We start from the raw sequence: 18558 nt of genomic DNA, 5'->3' as shown, positions 1-18558 counted from the left end.
TTCCTGTGCCGAACTGTGTTTCTCTCAACAGTACTGTGATGACACCAGGTCTGTGCTGCTGGCAAGGGGCTAGGGGAGGCAGGCCTTACAAGACCAGTCATGAGATGCTAACAGCAAGGCTTAGATGATTCCTCCTCTCCTGGGGCTCCTGACAGGAGCTCATGGTGTGAATGGCTGAATTTGAATTTACTGACAAAGAGTTTCAACCATTTGCTGTAATATTACCAGAATGCTGCATTTGAGCTCAGGAGATCCCTGGTCATCCATGTGGGACAGCAGCTCTACACGAGCCCATCAGCTGCATCTATTTTAAACTTTCTCTCAGAGATGTTCGTTTATGGCCGCTACAGACTGATGTTTTCCTTAAGACCTTTGCACAAGCCCCTATCAGGTGTCAGGCAGCCTCACTCCACAGATAGAGTGTCAATGCAAAATGACTCTCCTTCTCCATAAAGCAGTGAGCAATTCATCTTCCTCACACTGGTGTCCCACTTTGATCCTGATAATCCAGCAGGTTTTACAGCAGGGGCTGCCGGTGGGGATTTTTTCCCAGCCTCTGCTCTTCCTGTAGCCTCCCCTGGCTCAGAATCATTAATTTGTTCATCTCCCTTTTATATGGCCTAGTGAAGGTGTCCCTGCCCGTAGCAGGGGGTTGGAACTTAAGGTTCTTTCCAATCCAAACTATTCTATGATCCTATGTTTCCATGATCTATCTACACCCTCCTCCCAGGATGGGCAGGACCAGCTGGCACCACTCAGACACTCAGCTTCTGCTCCCACCTCCTCTCCCACTTCTAGGCTGTTTATTTTCTTGGAAGAGTCTTCAAAACACACATTCATGGGTGGTAGCCCCAGGCTGGGCTCACACAGAGTGACAAGCTGGGTCCCCATGGGGCAGACCACAGCAGCAGTTCAAACCTTGGGCCACTCTGCACCATCCCCATTCACTTACCCCCTGCCAGAGAGAGCAGTTGCTCCTGTGGACACATCCCGGGCTGCCTTCCCTTCCCAGGGAGCTGAGATCTGGCCATGTTCGGGATTTCCAGCCTCCAGCTGGGGTCTGCCAGTACCCCTGAAGTCTTCAACCCTCCGGGAAGGTACGGATGTTCACTGCCTCCTCCCAATACAGCTTGTGCTCCTGGCTTAGGGACGCTTTCTTCTCCGACGCACAGCCAGCTCCCCACAGCACGGTGTGCAGGCACGAGTGACAAGCCATGTGCAGGAGCAGTGAAACAACACACAGCTTTACTTCACAGATTCAGTGCAGTCAATTCTTTTTTCAAAACTAAAGCTAAGCTTCACAAAGCTCTCTTGAGGTGGCCTACAAGCTAGACTGGCATTTGTGGGTTATCACTGTAGTCCTTCCCAGCAGTTCTCACATTCTTTTTTAACCCAAACCTGATGCTGAGTTGTCATTTCTTCTACTCCCACATCTTCTATCATCAATTATCTGGTTTCCTCACACACAGCCATCTCACTCCCCACCTCCCAAACCCCTCCCTGCACTCTCCAGGCCAATATCAACCCTACCTTACAGTTTTTCAAGAGAAGGGATGCCTCCATCCACCCCAAAGTGGGCCCTGGCTGACTGCTGGAAGGACCTGGGCAGCTGCTGTGCTGGGTCCCATGGGGGGCACGGTGAGCACCCAGGCGCTCTTGATCTGTCTCTTACCAGAGAGAGCACCCTCATGCCTGCTTCTGGTTTTTAACCTTTCAGCTCAGGAAGGAGCTGTGCCCGAGCAAGTCTCCCAGGGGTAAGAATAGCATCTGCCATCTTAGGACACACCACAGTTGTCCAGCTCCTGCATGGCAGCACGTTGTGCTGAGATATAGAAGGCAACCTACCCGCCAAGGAATGTCTTGGAGCGCTATTAGTGGAAACGGATCATCTCCACAAACAGGCATGACCCTGTGCAGGAGTCTTGTGAGAGCAGGGCTATTCTGAGCTCCTGACACTGAGGTTCAAGGGACACACATGACAGGCTGGTCCTCCTGGCTCAGGAGGAGGGGTCCAGGAGGGAGCTGGGAATTTGCTGGGGATACAAGGCCAAGCCTTAACCCATCAGCACTGCCCATGCTTATGGCAAGTCCTGCCTGAAGATGTGTATCTGTCCCTGAGCTTAGGGCACACGGCTGCCTGCTTCATTTTCAACCACATCCATGAAAGCTACACAAAACCAGAGGCTGTGTAACTGCATGCAAGTGAAAGAAGAGTATCCACCTATTGCTTCCTGAAGCTCACTATCTTTGAGTGGTCTTTGGTACCATGGATGTTTGAGAAGCCCCTTTTCTTCTTCCCAGCCATCAAAATTCCCTCCCCAACTTATTTCAATCCATTTAACATCACCTTTCTTGTGGTATGGATTTCTTTCATTCCAATTTATTTTTGTCTCATTTTTTGTTTCATTTCATTCCTTGTCAAAGCTGGATCTGCACATTAAGCTCTCAGCAGGGATTAAAACCATTCTCCCAGAAGTTTTCCAGCTGGATCAGCTGGCCAAATCAATCTCCCTTGGGATCCTTCATTCAGCTGGGCTAAAGAACAACAGCAGCACTAGCAGGCAAGAACAAGTGCTCATGGAATTCAATATGTACCAGGTAGCTTATAAAGTGCTGCCACTAAATGTTGTCCCACACCCTTAGGGGATGGATCTCATGCTGGCTCTTGGAACAAGGCCTCTTGGCAGAGACCCAGTCTTCTTAAGCCAGTCCCAGGCATGCGCAGCACTCCTGCAGATGAAGACTTGGTTGGTTCAGCAGACCAGAGGCACAACTGTTCATTCCAGCACCCTAATAAGTGAAACTGACTCCTCCTACAGCCCCCAGCAGTGTGGCCTTGCCAGGAACTTCTGCACTAGTTGGGCATCTCCCTGTGTCTACCATAGGACAGTACAACTGCTCACCTAAAGACAGGCAGGCGATACAGAGAAAGGCTTTACCCCATCTTGGTGCCATGTGATCAGGCTTAGGTTCCTACAAAGAAGCCTTTCCAGGTGGAGACTCAAACAGGATCTTGAAACCCTTTCCCTGGCATGGTAGGCTGTGTGATGGGCATGCAGACAGGGCTGTGTGCACCTCTGAGACGCTCCAGCAGCAGACTGCTTCTGTTTGTGTTGTCCTGAACTGCCACGGGTCAGCATGGGCTGAGCTTCCTTCACAGCAACTCAAGCCATGCATTTCTTCATTTTATTCTTACTGCATGAAATTGGCAGTGCACAAAGTGGGCCACAGGCTCTTCACATTGCTGCAGTGCTACCAGCAAGTCTCCTGCACTCATGCTCTCAGCTCCTCAACTCCAAATGAGGACCTGAACAGAAGTCATTCCTTGAGAGAGCAAAAGAGCAACACATCCAACATCTGTCCCAGTTGGTGTGAAAAACTAACATTTGATTCCAATTCCCCCAGATCACAGGACTGTAACAGTGGATGGAGGGCCCTCTTGAGAAGATCATGCTGTGAAGACAGCTTTTGGGGAAACTAATGGCTAGGCTGACTGAGAAGGTTTATCAGAGTTCCAGGTTTCTCAGACAAGCTGAAGATCTTGCAGCTCATCAACTCAGTACTTCATGAGCTTAGTGGTGCACAGAGGCAGAGACCTTTGGCTACGGCATAACAATTACCAAATGCTCCCAAAGGAAATGTGAAAACCCATGTGTGTAACTAGTTCAGAGACTGGGGGCATAAACTTCAAGCAGCTACTCAGATTTTGCTGCTATTATTATAGACCAGTTGATAACTATTTACAGCTTAACAAATATGTGAGACACTGAAGTTCAAGTCCTCATCTGCTTAGAGCTGTAACACTGGAAGCTCAGAAGTGGGGCAACTTTCTGAAATGCAGATTGACTGCAAGGAGAGCAGAAATACTTAATTTGTAATGCACATAGATGGCTGTTGGTTCACAGGCTGGACCAGTTGTTCTCCCATGAACAGATACAGCAGTGAAGCTAAGCAGGAATGCTGTAAGTGTTCACATTGCACGTTTGACATACCACATCTGCTCTGACAGTAGTTGATTCTCAGCTTCATTTGACAAGGTCGGGATATCTGCTTTCAAGCAGAAGGTATGGAGGGAGCCTGTCAAATACCTAGATTTAAAGGCCAGGACAAAATTGCTCAAACACGGTCAGAGAAGCAGTGGGACTTGAACCCTTAGCTTAGAAAGAAAATGACTCTCATCTGAACATCAACATTTGGAGCATCTGAAGTTGCAGGTATCTACTTTATTAACACTGCTATAGCAGCAGAGTGGCAGAAAATGTTTGTGTCTGTAAGCAAGTGGAAGATTTCCTCCTACCAGCGTAGCTCTAGCTACTGCAAATCCACAGCTGGGAAGATGCTTTGTGCAAGCTCTGGTTATCCCAGAGGAAGCTCATTTTTCACTTCTGAACACTACCTGGAAAGGAGAAACTTTGTTTAGTCCACACATTAAGATGAGTCTTTTGGTCCCCAAAATTATCTGTCTCAATGCACCATCCAGCTAGGATGTGTAACCAGCGCCCAGGTCAATGTAGTGGTGTCTGTAACCCTGGACCACCCACCACCTGATGTCATGCTGGTAGACTAGTGGGTTGAAATGGAGAAACGCTGGCTTTTCTGAAGTGTGACTTTACTGTTGCAGTGCTTCAGTACTGCACCCCCCTCCTCTGGGACAGCATTTCCAAAAGTGAATGCAAAGGATAGAAGGGAGCAAAAGGAGGTATTGATCCACCAGATCCATTAAAAGATTTAGGCATTACAATGCTTAATTTTTAGGCTTCCCATAGCAGAATCCAAAACTTATGCCAGGTGCCCAGGCTCCCTGTATACTGCACAGTATCAAAGCAGGATATAAGACTACAGCATGTTGCAGAGAGAGTCACCCATACTCACTAGGTTCAACCTGCCTTAGCTGGGGATACCCGATAGGAGACATCTGAAATCTTGCCCCTGTCAGGCTTTCAATTCAACTAGAGATTCAGCATTCCCTCTATAAGGTGATCTCGTTAACTTCATTCAGGAATGGACTCAGCTTTCCAAATGCTTCCCCTGGGGTCTTGGTGAGATAACCTTATAAGCACTGAGTCATCAAAGCCTTTTACTGGAGCATCACATTAAGGGACTCACTGAAAGGTGCACACCGTCCTCTGGTAGAACCAGCACTGTCTATCGTGTCAGGACAGAGCCTTCAGGAGAAAGCATGTCTTCCATAGCATCTCTAGAGTTAAAATGCTGTATGAGTAAGAGGATGCTGTGGGGAAGCAGAAGGCAGCCTGGAGCCAAGGTTTTCCATTTCCTAGATATGTGCAGTCAAAAGGTGTTACACCTGCTCAGATCACACTAGGAAAAACAGGCTCTGGATTTTGTACCAACCAGTCTTGGGCTGGAGATAGACAGCTGCCCAGGAAGTTCAGCTGAAGACACAGTGCTGCTGCATATTACTTAATCAGAACATTAATTCTGCCTAAGGCCCACAGGAAAGCTGTTTTAGGGATGCTCAGGGTTAAGTTGGCTCTCATTACTGTCACTTTATGAGGTCGCTTCTTAAATCTGAAACAAATGGAATGAAACTAGCCAGAAGGCTCATGAGCCTTCAGGCACCAGAACCTGAAATGCTACTCACAGAATCATAATACCTCGGAATCATTTGGGTTGGAAGGGACCTTCAAGCATCATCTAGTTCAAAACTCCTGCCATGGACAGGGACATTTTCAATAGATCAGGCTGCCCAAAGCCCCAGCCAACCTGAGCTTGAACATTTCCAATGATGAAGTATCCACAATTTCTTTGGGCAACCTGTTCAGTGTCCCACCACTCTTTGTAAAATGTTTCTTTCTTATGTCCAACCTAAATCTTCCCTCTTTCAGTTTAAAACCATTGCCTCCTGTCATTGGAGGCTCTGGTAAAAAGTCTTTCTCTGTCTTTTGTGTAAGCCCCCTTTATATACTGAAAGGCCAGAATAAGGCCTTCTCAAAGCCTTCTCTACACCAGGCTGAACAACTTCAGTCCTCTCAGCCTTTCTTCAAAGCCCTTCCTTCCAGAACACTCCTTTTGAAGTGATGGCTATGTCCACCAGCAAGCCACAAATCTACTGCTTGACTTGCTTGAGCAAACAGTACAGACTGCACAACCTGCCTCCTGCAATAAAGGCTTACCTTTGCGGAAGGGACTGCTTGGGTTTTAGCTCTGAGCTTGTTTACTTGGCTTTCAGCAATATCTGCCCTTTCCTCAACCTCTTCCAGTTTGTGCTGTGCTTTTCTGAATTTGGAGAGATTGGTATTGGCTTGTTCATCCTGAAATGGCAAAACAAAAGGAATTAAAAATCCCCCTGACAACATGCTGGCACACAGAGATAACTTTTAAACTGACGGTCCTAGAAAATGCTGAATAAGTTTTTGCTTCATTTAGTGACTCACAGCTTCCTCAGCTTGACTTTTGTAGGATTTGATTTTCATCTGCAGTTTGTCTACCAAATCTTGTAACCTCATCATGTTCTTCCTGTGTTCTTCATTCTGTAGAAAGGGAATGTGCAATTATGCATCCTTGGGAGAGAAAAGATCAGAAGAATTGCTTTCTCTTTACACCCACCTGGAAAGTCAGCTCTTTGACACGTCGTTCGTATTTGCGGATGTTTTTCATAGCCTCTGCAGATCGTTTATGTTCTTCTTCCAGCTCAGCTTCTAGCTCCCGGATCTGGTGAATTAACCAACAGTTGGCTTGAGCCCTCGCGTAAGACTTTGACACCGTTGTTCAGCACTGGTACCCACCCTGGCCTCCGTCTTCAAGAGCTGTTTCTTTCCTCCCTTCAGTGCCAACTGCTCAGCCTCATCCAGACGGAGCTGCAGGTCCTTCACCGTCTGGTCCAGGTTCCTCTTCATCCTCTCCAGGTGGGCGCTGGTGTCCTGCTCCTTCTTCAGCTCTTCTGCCATCACAGCTGCCTTGAAAGGAAGATGACACAAGAAACTGGAAGCATGGGAAAGAACTGCACGCTGTGTACTATCTGAGGATGTGCTACGAGTTCCTAATGATCCTGTCACCACATTTCCTGCTTTGTGACGTGACAGTGGCAGAAACAGCAGGAAAAAGGATAGGAGAAAATCTGCCTCACTGCACAAGCAGAGCTTGGAAAAAAGAAAGGGTAAATACTCCATCCCAGTGTAGGGTCATTACTGTGACCTTCTCTGACACACAGGGACTCTGTGGTAGAGCAACAGCCACAGCAAAGCTTGGGAGCAGTACATGGCACAGCTGAGAGGCTTCTCTGCATAACACACGTGATGCAATGTGATGGAGTCTGTGGTGTGCCTTAGTGCATGCCTTGTTATTGCCACGATGGCCTGGATGACAGTGTTCCAGTGCAGAAAACAGTTTAAACCAGCTATGTTATTTAAGACAAAACTAGGACATATTTTGCTCTCAAACATTTGATTCCACAGGATCAAATGAAGTGTTTTAGTGAAATACTGAGTAATGTTGCTTACAAATAATGTAAAATTCAGCAAATTGCTTTGGCAGCAAAATACATTAAAAAGTCTAAATTGAAAACTGTGACAATGAAATAATGGCATTTAAATTTAATATGTACATGTATGTGTCTAATTCATTATAATGTTCTATTTCTGTTTAATTAGGAGAGAATAAAAATGATTTTTTTTTCATTAGCAAATGGAGAAGTTTTCCTTCTATTTTAACTCCAAATGTTTTAAGTGTTAAGAGTTTGGTTTGATCCTATGCATCAAAAATCATCAGCAGGTTGGGTACCAGCTCTATTTCCTGGCTGGAATTCACTGGCCTTTCAAAGGAGCATATAGGACCAGTTTTGAATGGAAATTCACAGTTTTCAGTTGAAAAGTTCTTCAATAGGATTTGGAAAAGATAAATCTTTAAATTCATTACCCACTTTACTGGTTTCAATACTGCAAGGTTATTTTGTGGTTGACATTCTCATGGAGCACTGGACAAATCTGGTTTAGACTGACTAAATGTGGGTTTAGTTCATTGTGATGACAACAACCCCAAGAACTCATCTGTCAGCAGGACAAGTTCCCTGTTGTTCTAATCCTCCTCTGAGGGCCTCTTCAGCCAGGCCCACAGACTGTTTTTTTCTCTGTCCAACTTGTGACAAGAGCATTTACATTAACTCCCTGCAGCAATGCCATTGGGAAGCCCCAAAAATTCAAAGAGAAAAGCACAGTAACATCCTCACATCTGTGATTGCCTTCTTTGCTCTTTCTTCAGCATTTTTTGCTTCATCAGTAATATTTTCCACCTCAGTTTGGATTTGTGCCATATCAGCTTCAAGCTTCTTCTTTGTATTGTGAAGGCTGGTATTCTATAAGGGAGAAAAAGGGAGGCTATAAGTGTTTGTATTTGGCCTCTTACCATGAATTACTATTACTTCATGAATCTCTGGACCCCCAAAACATGTCTTCCTTAGCAAGGTAAACACCTGGGCATGGAGGAGCTGGACACGTTCAGTAGCATCCATCAGTTCCTGCTCAGCCACTTTCCTGGACCGCTCCGTCTGCTCCAGGGCTGCCCGCAGCTCCTCAACTTCAGCCTGCAACAGGTTTGCTCTGCGCTCCACCATGGACACCTGCTCCTTGAGGTCCTCCTGTGTCCTCAGAGCATCGTCCAACTGCCGCTGCATGTCCTAAATATGAAGAGCCAATTTTGTCCTAATGAACTTTTTGGACACTGTGCTTCCAAATAAATCAACCTGAAAGGTAAACCAGGACCTTGAGAACTCCCTGGATGCTTTGCAGGTGTTTCTGTGCCTCGGCAGCCTGGCGGTTGGCATGGCTCAGCTGGATCTCCATTTCATTCAGGTCTCCCTCCATCTTCTTCTTCAGCCTTAAGGATTCACTTCTGCTCCTGATCTCAGCATCCAAAACACCCTGCATTGTCTCCACAGTCTTTTGATTGTTCTTTTTTAACTGGCTGATCTCCTCATCTTTCTCGGCAATCTTCCTGTTGACTTCTAGTTTAATCTGAGTCAGTTCTTGGTTGATGACAAGAATTTTCACCTCTTCATGGTCAAGAGTTGCCTTTAAATGGTGAAAACCAAACACAAAAGTAACAGTTCAGAGAACACCATCATTGTGATGCTACTCAATGACTTACACAAACTCCTAGTTTGTGGCAAGCAACCTTGCACATGAGCAGTGCCCAGGAAAGAGAACAGAAAGCTCTTCAGACTGCTGTCTGCTTTTCCCAGGGATATTTAAATTAACTCACCTCTGCTTCCTCCAGAGCTAATCGCAGCTCAGATTTTTCTGCTTCAGCTTGCTTTTTGGCTTTCTCGAGGTCTCCAATCATTTTGCCATTTTCAGTAAGGTGTTCAGTCAGATCAGCTGTTTCCTCTGTGAGATAAGAATGGCATCAGCCTGGGGCAGCCAGAGGAAGCTGAACTCTCTGCTTTGTGACTGTGTTCAACGCACAGACGTGCATGTGCACACAGTCCTATACATATGTACAGATAAAACCAGATAAAGCCAATTCATGCACAACAACATAGACACAGGGGCATCAGTGTGGTTTCATAGCCCTCCTTACACTGGAAGATATCTGCATGTGTTTATGTCTCTGGGTAGGCCATCAGGGTCTTGTTGTTATATGTTCACAGTTCATCTGTAAAATTCACTTTCACAAGCTGCACAGCCTCTTGAGGGCACCATCCTTTCATGGGAGCAGCACCTAAATGCCCTTGATCTTACTTCTCTGAAGTAGATAATGGAGAGCCAGGACATTGGTTTTATTTGCTTAATCCCTTTCCTTACTTGCTCAACAACTTTTGGTGAGACATTTATATTCTCCATTAAAACAGAGAGAATAGCAGTGAGAGAGTCCTGTAACTTAGTGTACCTCTGGCAGCCATGAGCATGCTTGTAGAGCATGGCTTGCAGTGGTAGGACTGTGGACAGCTAATGGGAAACCAGAGCCAAACACTTACGTTTGAGAGCCTTGTTCTCCCGTTTGATCATTTCAAGCTGATCTAAGGTTTCCTCATAGGCATTTTTCACTTTGAAAAGCTCTGTGTTTAGTGAGCGTGATTCTTTAGAGAGAGCTTCCCGCTCCAGCTGGCTCTCCTCATACCTTCCCTTCCATTCTGCCATGACCTGAAAGACATTGTGTTTTATTTCCTGCTAGTACAAAAAATGGTATTTGTGGTTATTTTCTGTACTAGATAAACCCTACAGTCTCTGAAAACAGGGCAAATCCCCCTTGCCATGCTCTAGAGGAGCTTCCAATTTAGTCTCATTTTGATTTCAGTACTGACTTAAGTGAGGAGTGTTAGTTTGGCCTTCTAGAAAGGCTAGGCTTAAAAGGTACTGTGCTCCCTCCTCACCTTATCAAAGTTCTGCTGTTTCCTGTTAAAGGCAGCAGCCAAAGTGTTTGCTCTCTCTCTGTCCACTGTCAGATCCTCCACCTCCCCCTGCAGCTTCAAGTTAATCTTCTCCAAGGATGTACACTTTGAATTCACAGTCTCTGCCTGCTGCCCTGCTTCCTGGAGACGCTGACAGAGCTTTTTCCTTAAGGAATATAAAGAAAACAAGCATATGATTCAGAAAATCATTGTATTATCATAGAATCATAGAATGGTTAGAGTTGGAAAGGACCTTAAAATCATCTAGTTCCAACATTATAGTTATGGACATAATTTCCTGAGTACAGTATCAGAAGTAATTGTTTTCCTTAAGTGCCTATACAAACCCCAATAGAATAATTTAGGCCAGGCTACTAAAAGTAAGTCTATGTTCTGCACAATGTACGTAACATCTGGACAGCTCAGTTCAGCTACCACGTACTTGGCCTCCTCCAGCTCCTCCGTGCGCTGAATAGCGTCCGTCTCGTATTTGGTTCTCCACTGGGCCACTTCGCTGTTGGCCTTGGACAGGGCACGCTGCAGCTCCCCCTTGGCTTCCTGCTCCTCCTCATACTGTTCCCGGAGCAAGTCACAGTCGTGGCGAGCAGCCTGCAAGGCGTGGGCCAGCGCATTCTTGGCCTAAAAGTTACCCATAATATCATTTACGTATGTTAGCTGTGACCAGCAGGTGACACCCTCACCATGCACACTAAAGATACGGTCACTGCAGCTTGGGCAGAAGACAAACGGCCAGAGCTTTGTAAGTGTTCGGGCAGCTATCTTTGGCTGCAACCAATTCTTCCCAGCTCTACCACTGACAAAGACCAAGGGTGGTGCTTTCACCTTGGCATGTGCTGTAGCTTTTCTTCCCTGGGGCTACAGAAGAAAAAGAAATCACATAGACCCTTGCTTTAAAGTTAAAAAATTCACCAAAACTGAAACCACTTTTCACATCCTCAGCAAAGCACTTGAACACAGTGCTCCCTCTGCACATCCTGCCCAGTGGTAACTTCATTGGGTTAGACTGTAGGCAAAATTACTTACAAACTTCCAGAAGTGTTTGAGTGAACTGAGGCCCTGATTCATTTTGAAGCCTTAGCATGTGCTCAGTGGTCAGCACTACCTTGCTTTCTTCCTCTAGCTGCCTCCTAAGCTCTTCTATTTGCTGCGCAATTGCCTGCTTGCTCCTGGCCAGCTGCACAGTTACGGTTTCCTTCTCTTCGAGTTGACGGCTCAGTTCACCTGTGACAGGAGAAGACAAGTTTCCAGATTAAACATTCTGAAAACAGGTATAATATATAATAATGCGTAACAATAATCAGTAACAGTCAAGTGAAATCACACATTGCATCTTTATCTGATCACTTGTTACCTTTACGTATATACTTTTACCATTCTTGTTTTACCATTCTCACTGCATATGTTTTTTTACCACTTTATCCTCAGAGTAATGCAGGGTTTAGTAATGAAATTATGAGATGGATGTAACTGACACTTATCACCTTCAATATAACTCCTATTCTGCTTCAGTCATGAGTTTTACTGTTCATTCAGACTCCATATATGCATGGTCAACCCACAGGTCCCTCAACTTTAACTATTTAAGTGCATACCATTTAATTTCTCTAGGGTTTCAAACCTTCTTAGTAATATCCTGTACTATCTCCACAACTGATTCCAGATAGGTTTGCCTATTTTTTTCCTACACAGGCATTTGCAATATACAGTGCAGAGCATTTGGGCACCCAGTGCTACAAGGAACCTGATTTATCACTGCTACTGCCAGAATACCAGAGCTACCTGTGCTCCACCAACAAACAGGATTGTCTGGTGTGAGGCATGTGGGGGGGTTGGAACTGGATCATCTTAAGGTCCTTTCCAACCCAAACCATTCTATGATTCTATATATCCTAAAGTTTCACTTCATAAGCTTTACAAGAACTGGAAAACATTTATTCTACATCACCCTCTGTCCTGTGGGCTGAAGTAACATCTCCTTTCTTGGAGAGGTATAGCCCATGCTGTCACCTCTAGAATTCTTGGCTTTGCTTGTAGCCCTCTAAAATTGTCTTTTTCAGACTTCTGAGCCAATTCAGAGTTTTGTCAAGCTTTCCATTTTGTTATAAGATTCCCCCAGAGCACTATGCACAATGACATTACAACAAACTGGTCAGATCTATAGCATCATCTTGTAAGCATGATCACCTCAGAAAGGCTGCTCTGAAGAAAAGAAGGAGGAATGTGGTTATAGACTGTGTATCCAACATGACATTCTCCACCAAAAGGTGTTTAAATGCCTTTTCCCTGTTAAGGGATGGAGATGTGGGAGTCACAGATCACAACCAGTATTTAGTGAAACAACTTTTATTAATAAAGTCACTACAGTTTTTAGCCTCGAGCTGTTAATGCCAGGCAACTCTGAACACAGCACAGGTATGCATTTTTTCACAGCTCACTCACACACACATTCACTCATATCTCTCTAGTAGGAGCAATACCTGAAAGCCAAACCCAGCTCTTTGCTCAGAAGCAGTCTTAGTCAAAAAGACCCTAAGGGGCTCCTGGTTTCATCAAGAGGTCTATTTAATGCTGTAGTCTTTGCATACAGCAGCCATCATCCTCCTGGATGTGGTCCCAGTTATACAACCCACTGTTGATGCTGTTGATGGTGTTTGCCAGTGGCTTTGGGCTGGTTTGACAGGTCTTAGTGTTCTAAGTTTGGCAGTTCTTGTGGACTCATCAGGACGACTAGCCTCCAGAGATTACCAGATTTTGGGAGACTTTCACATGCAATGCCCTCTTTGCCATGCTGTTCTCTTGTAACAGCATCTGTATTACCATCCACATACAGATGTGGCTATAGAGCTCACTCACATAAATCCATATGAATTCACATAAAAAAGGGGTTTCATGGCAGGTGCAGCTCCGTGCTTCCGCTGCTAGAACAGCAAATGTTAGCACTGCCTGACCTGCTGTTGTGTAAAATCCCTAAAATTCAGGTGAGTTTAAGTCAATTCAGTGGCATTTTAATTTGAGATGCCTGACCTTGCAGTCAACCAGACCAAGGAGCATTCATGCTCATCACACTCACTGTTGCAACAAGTCTGTGTGGGAGCAGTTACAAGCTTCATGAGGGTAGCGCACACAGAGGTACTGTACACACAGTGAATATGTGCACTCTTGGAGGAGTAACTGCAGCTCTAACAGGTTACTCAAGTCATTTTGGACAGTCCTGAATTCCCAGTGCCTCTGCATGGAATCCACTATGTCACATCATTATAGGAATTAGTCACCTAAGCAAATAATGCTTGCAATTGGCATATGAACCTTAAAATGTCACTCATGGACTCACTGCCTTGGATTTATTTCTATTGCTGTCCGTGCCTATAACAATGAGTCTGGAAGTAGAACATGCACCCTGGGTACAACAAGTCTCAAAGTACACATTAGAGGGTATGGGAAAAAACGTGCCCTCGGCAGATCTTTGTGCCTTCCTTACCAGACTCTGTCTGAAGCTGAGCTTTTTGGATCACCATCTCATTCATGTTTCTCTGGTTTTCCTCAAATTTGGCTTTCATATCTCTCATCTGGTCTTCCAGAGTGTGGTACATTTTTTCCAGATGAGCCTGAAAGGGAGTAAGAAAGTGGAATCTGTGTATGTGTTTTTGTGATGTATTAACCTCCCACAGGCAGAAACAAAGCCAGGGCAAGCATTTAACTTATAAAGAAACACCTTGGACTTAGTAATGGTCTCTGTACTACTGGCCAAGCTGTCGATCTCCATCTTCAGCTCGCTCTTCTCCTTCTCCAGCTTCTGCTTCACTCGCTGCAGGTTGTCGATCTGCTCCCCAAGCTCAGCGGTGCTGTCCGCGTGCTTCTTGCGCAGGGCAGCAGCCGTGGCTTCGTGCTGCAGCGTGGCCTCTTCGAGGTCACGACGCATCTTCTGGAACTCGGCCTCACGCTTCTTGTTGAGGTCACTTCGAGCAGTGGTGGCTCCCGCAGCCTCCTCAAGCCTTTGACTGATTCCCTCAAGTTCATTTGACAGCTCATGGCAATGCTTCTCGGCCTTTGCCCGCACCGCCTTCTCGCTCATGGTCTCCTCTTCCAGCTCTGCCACACGAGCCTGTATAACAAGGAAACAGCACATCAGGAATGAATAAGGGAGCAGACAATTCAGTGCTTAGTTTAACACAGAACTGCCATAGTAGAATACAAGGCCATTGTTTTGGAGACTATAAGCACCTGCAGCCCCATGAAGGAGCAGGCGGATGCCCAAAGGAGGCTGTGACCCTGTGTGAAGTCCATGCTGGAGTAGGCTCCTGGCAGGACCTGTGGCCCCATGGAGAGGAGCCCATGCTGGAGCAGCTTTGTTGCAGGACTTTGTGACCCTGTGGGGGGGGCCCACACTGGAGCAGTCTGATCCCGAAGGATGCACCTCATGGAAGGGATCCACCCTGGAGCAGTTGGTGAAGAACTGCAGCCCATGGGAAGGTCCCATGCTGCAGAAGTCCATGGAGGACTGCCTCCTACGGGAGGGACCCCATGCTGGAGCAGGGGAGTCCTCCCCTGAGTGGCAGAGGGAGTGTGGGATGAACTAACCAGAAGGCCCATTGCCTGTGCCCCTGAGCTGCTGTGGCAGAGAAGGTAGAGAAAATGGGAGTAAAGTTGAGTCTGGGAAGAAGAGAGGGGTGGGGGAAAGGTGTTTGAGATTTGTGTTTATTTCTCTTTACCCTACTCTGATTTGATTGGTAATAAACGAAACTAATTCCCCCAAGTTGAGTCTGTTTTGCCCATGGTGATAATTTCTGAGCGATCTCTCCCTGTTCTTAGCTTGACCCACGGGCCTTTGCTGGATTTCCTCTCCCTGTCCAGCTGAGGAGGGCAGTGACAGAGCAGCTTTGGTGGTCACCTGGTGCTCAGCCAGGGACAACCCACCTCACTTCTGTGGAGAAATTACAGTGTATTGAGGCAACTACTGTGGCTAAGCCAGAGATTTTACGTTACCAACCATGGACAAGCACTTTTCAGGCTACTGCAGCTTAAACAAGCAAAAAAAGTAGTTCCAGAAAGTCTCTTGCCTGCAATTCTCTGACCTTCTTCTGCAGTTGAATACCTGAACTCTGCTGTTCCTCAATTTTAGTTTGCATCTCATTAAATTCCAAGTCTTTCCTGTGAAGAAAATGTTCTTTTAATAAAGAAAACAGGTCCAGAGAAAAACCAAATGATAAATTTGTTGCTATTTCTTAATCATACTTCCTCAATTTTTCATCTAAGTGGTGTTTATCATTCTCCAGATCCACTGTGGTTTCCTGGGCAAGTCTCAAGTCTCCTTCAAGCTTTCTCTTTGCTCTTTCAAGGTCCATACAAACTTTTCTTTCTTGTTCGAAAGATTCTTCAACCTGTAACATGAGCATATGTAAGGATGGCTGACGGAATGACTGAAGAACCTTCCTCTTCTCCTTGTGTTGAACATGCTTACATTGTTCACTTGTTGCTCCAGCTTGATCCTGGCTTTGATGAGGGTATTAACTTTGTCCTCCTCAATTTGCAGGTCATCCAGTGCCTGCTGATGGGCTTCTTGTAGGGCCTTCTTCTCCTTGTCTAACTTCACAACAGTCTCATCTAAACCTGTCATTTCTTCAGTTAGATTTTTAACCTATTGTAAGGCAAAATACTTGAAGGTCACTAATAATTTTGGCTTTTCCTTAGGCTAGTGATCACACAAAGGCAATAAACTCATTGCTAGCCTACATGGTCAAACTATACAGCCTTTCTGCTTGTATATTACCCTTCTGAAGCCACAAAGCAACTCAACTTGCATTTTAATGCATTATTGCATGCTCAGAGGTTGGTTGCTCTGTGCAACAGAGGTGACCAAATTCTGCACCAGGCCCATAGATCATGTTATTGTTCAAGTTGACTGGACCTCCACATCCTATCTACAGACATAGAAACTATTAATAAACATGTAAACAGAAGGAAAAAAAAAGTACCTTGTTTTCTGTGGCATGCTTTTCTTTTTCAGCTTTAGCCAATGTTAACTCAAGGTCATCAATATCTTTCTTCAGTTCTGAACATTCATCCTCCAGTTTCCTCTTTCTGGCTGCCAGATCAGTATTTATCCCCTCTTCATCCTCCAGTTTTTCCATTACCTCCTTTATTCTTGCTTCCAGCTGGAATTTGGCTTTGATCACCTGGTCACATCTTTCTTCAGCATCAGCCAGATTTTCATTTTCCTTTTTACAGAAAACAGACTCGTGTTTCATTGTCACACATTGGAACTGACACAGAAACCATGTGCTCATTGTGCAACTGGGACACAAAATAATACAATTTCCATTCAGCCCCTTCCTGAACACTGAGACAAAACTAATGCAATTGAGGAGCCAAAAATGGTCTTAAATTACTTACAGTCTGTACTTGCAGCTGCAGAGCCTTTTTCTCTTGCACCAGAGTCACCATTTTTAGTTCCAGTTCTTTCCTCTTGGTTTCTGATTTAGCCAGGTCTTCTTTTGTTCTCTTAAACTTTTCTTTCATGGTGGCCATTTCTTTCTCAGTTTCCACACTTTTCAAAAGGGGTTTTAGCTTGAAGTACAGCTTCATCCAGGGCCAGTGCTTGACGTTCATGAACGTACGGATGTTGTACTGGATGCAGAAGATGGACTCCCTGAAAGCAAAGCGATCCATCAGTACTGTGAATAAAGCACATCTTGAGAAAGCAGACCTCACAGAAGACGCACACCTATGGTCCACCATTCTTTTCAATTCAAGCCTCCTGAGGTATCCCCTGCATAAAGCCTGTGTCTGCGTGATGAGTTTTCCTAAGCAATCATCTCGCATCTCTTCTAGGACACCCAGCAAGCCTGCCTTGAAGAACACCTGCAAGGAAAGAACAGAGATCAGTCATTGCTGGGCTTCTATCTGAATGCAGTGAATGATTTCAAACTGGGGGGGATATTACCTTAGTGTGTCCAAATTTGTATTGAGTATGATCTATCTCAATGGAAGACAGCAACTTTTCACACGCCTTCTTGTTATCCATAAACTGTCCTTCTGGAATGACAGCAGTGTTCAGAAGGCGGTATCTGACAAAATGAAGGGAAAAGCTTAACCATGAGTCTCATGGTAGGGCACAGGATGCTCCAAGAACAGCTCTCACTTTGAAGGTACAGGTACACCTCCAGCCTTCAAGAGGAAACCAGTAAGAAGCAGGTCAGATCAGTGTTACAGAATCATAGAATCATAGAACAGTTAGGTTGGAAAGGACCTTAAGATCATCCAGTTCCAACCCCCCTGCCATGGGCAGGGACACCTCACATTAAACCATGTCACCCAAGGCTTCGTCCAACCTGGCCTTGAACACTGCCAGGGATGGAACATTCACAACCTCCCTGGGCAAGCCAGTCCAGTGCTTCACCACCCTGACAGGAAAGAATTTCTTCCTTATACCCAATCTATTAGATGTGTCTTTATACTTTCCATAGTTGTTAAATAACAAAACACTCTTTTCCTAAAAACCACATCATTGACTTTAGCAAGTCTCTTCTCTCAAATGGATTGGGTTCAATGCAAATACAAGAATGATGTTACAGACCTTTGTTTAAAATCCCCATATAGTATCTTGTTAGGAAATCCTTTCCTGCAGATGCGAATACCTTCCAGGATGCCGTTACACCTCAGCTGGTGCAGAACAAGCTTGTGATCCATCAGGCCTGGGACAGAACACCATGGGAATAAGACTGACTTTTCTAGCATTGGTTAATTGGTCTTCCTGCCAGTTTCTCATCTTTGTTGTGTGAATTACCTGGGGTCTTTGTTTCATTGGGAATGATACAACGCACAAAATGAGGATGGGTTGTTCGCAAGTTGGACATCAGCTTATTTAGGTTTTCCTGTGAAAAAAAGATCATTTGCAATCTCTATCTTACTTCAAGACATATCTCAGTATAATTTGTCTCTGATGGAAAATGAAACTTCACAAGTTTTTTCTTACTATTCTAGTGAATATTCTACAATCCTGTACAGGCATCAGCACAGTAAATACTACTAACAGTGGATACAAGTGATAAACTTGTCTCCTGTCTTAAAATGAAAAGATGTTCTTAGTGGTTAGAAGCTAATTATAAGAGCTGTTAAACAGGAGAAGGATGGAAAGAAATGCACAATGTTCTGGGATACCAACAATGGTCTTTCTTGATTAAACAAACTTTTGA

At 45.1% G+C, this 18558-nt stretch overlaps 1 protein-coding gene across 1 annotated transcript in view; it reads right to left on the bottom strand.

Annotated features, from left to right (window-relative positions):
• Positions 1–5717: 5717 nt before the first annotated feature.
• Positions 5718–18558, bottom strand: part of LOC134159533 (myosin-3-like) — a 28215-nt gene continuing 15374 nt past the window's right edge. Inside the window, exons 18-40 of the mRNA XM_062610585.1 lie at positions 18150–18237; positions 17940–18057; positions 17307–17430; positions 17088–17224; positions 16757–17012; positions 16339–16581; positions 15825–16001; positions 15599–15744; positions 15424–15514; positions 14079–14468; positions 13845–13971; positions 11469–11587; positions 10788–10984; positions 10328–10511; positions 9932–10097; positions 9217–9341; positions 8718–9026; positions 8429–8632; positions 8186–8311; positions 6747–6917; positions 6568–6672; positions 6396–6491; positions 5718–6272 (exon numbers count right to left, since the gene is read on the bottom strand). Of these exons, the coding sequence (XP_062466569.1) occupies positions 5991–6272; positions 6396–6491; positions 6568–6672; positions 6747–6917; positions 8186–8311; positions 8429–8632; positions 8718–9026; positions 9217–9341; positions 9932–10097; positions 10328–10511; positions 10788–10984; positions 11469–11587; positions 13845–13971; positions 14079–14468; positions 15424–15514; positions 15599–15744; positions 15825–16001; positions 16339–16581; positions 16757–17012; positions 17088–17224; positions 17307–17430; positions 17940–18057; positions 18150–18237 (3981 nt within the window). The 3' untranslated portion in view covers positions 5718–5990. The remainder of the gene's footprint in view (positions 6273–6395; positions 6492–6567; positions 6673–6746; positions 6918–8185; positions 8312–8428; positions 8633–8717; positions 9027–9216; positions 9342–9931; positions 10098–10327; positions 10512–10787; positions 10985–11468; positions 11588–13844; positions 13972–14078; positions 14469–15423; positions 15515–15598; positions 15745–15824; positions 16002–16338; positions 16582–16756; positions 17013–17087; positions 17225–17306; positions 17431–17939; positions 18058–18149; positions 18238–18558) is intronic.

This window comes from Pezoporus occidentalis, unplaced genomic scaffold (assembly GCF_034315485.1).
Source record: "Pezoporus occidentalis ecotype Australia unplaced genomic scaffold, CSIRO_AGI_Poc_V1 ctg148, whole genome shotgun sequence".
Classification (NCBI taxonomy): Eukaryota; Metazoa; Chordata; class Aves; order Psittaciformes; family Psittacidae; genus Pezoporus; species Pezoporus occidentalis.
This window is presented reverse-complemented; position numbering and strand designations above follow the sequence as displayed.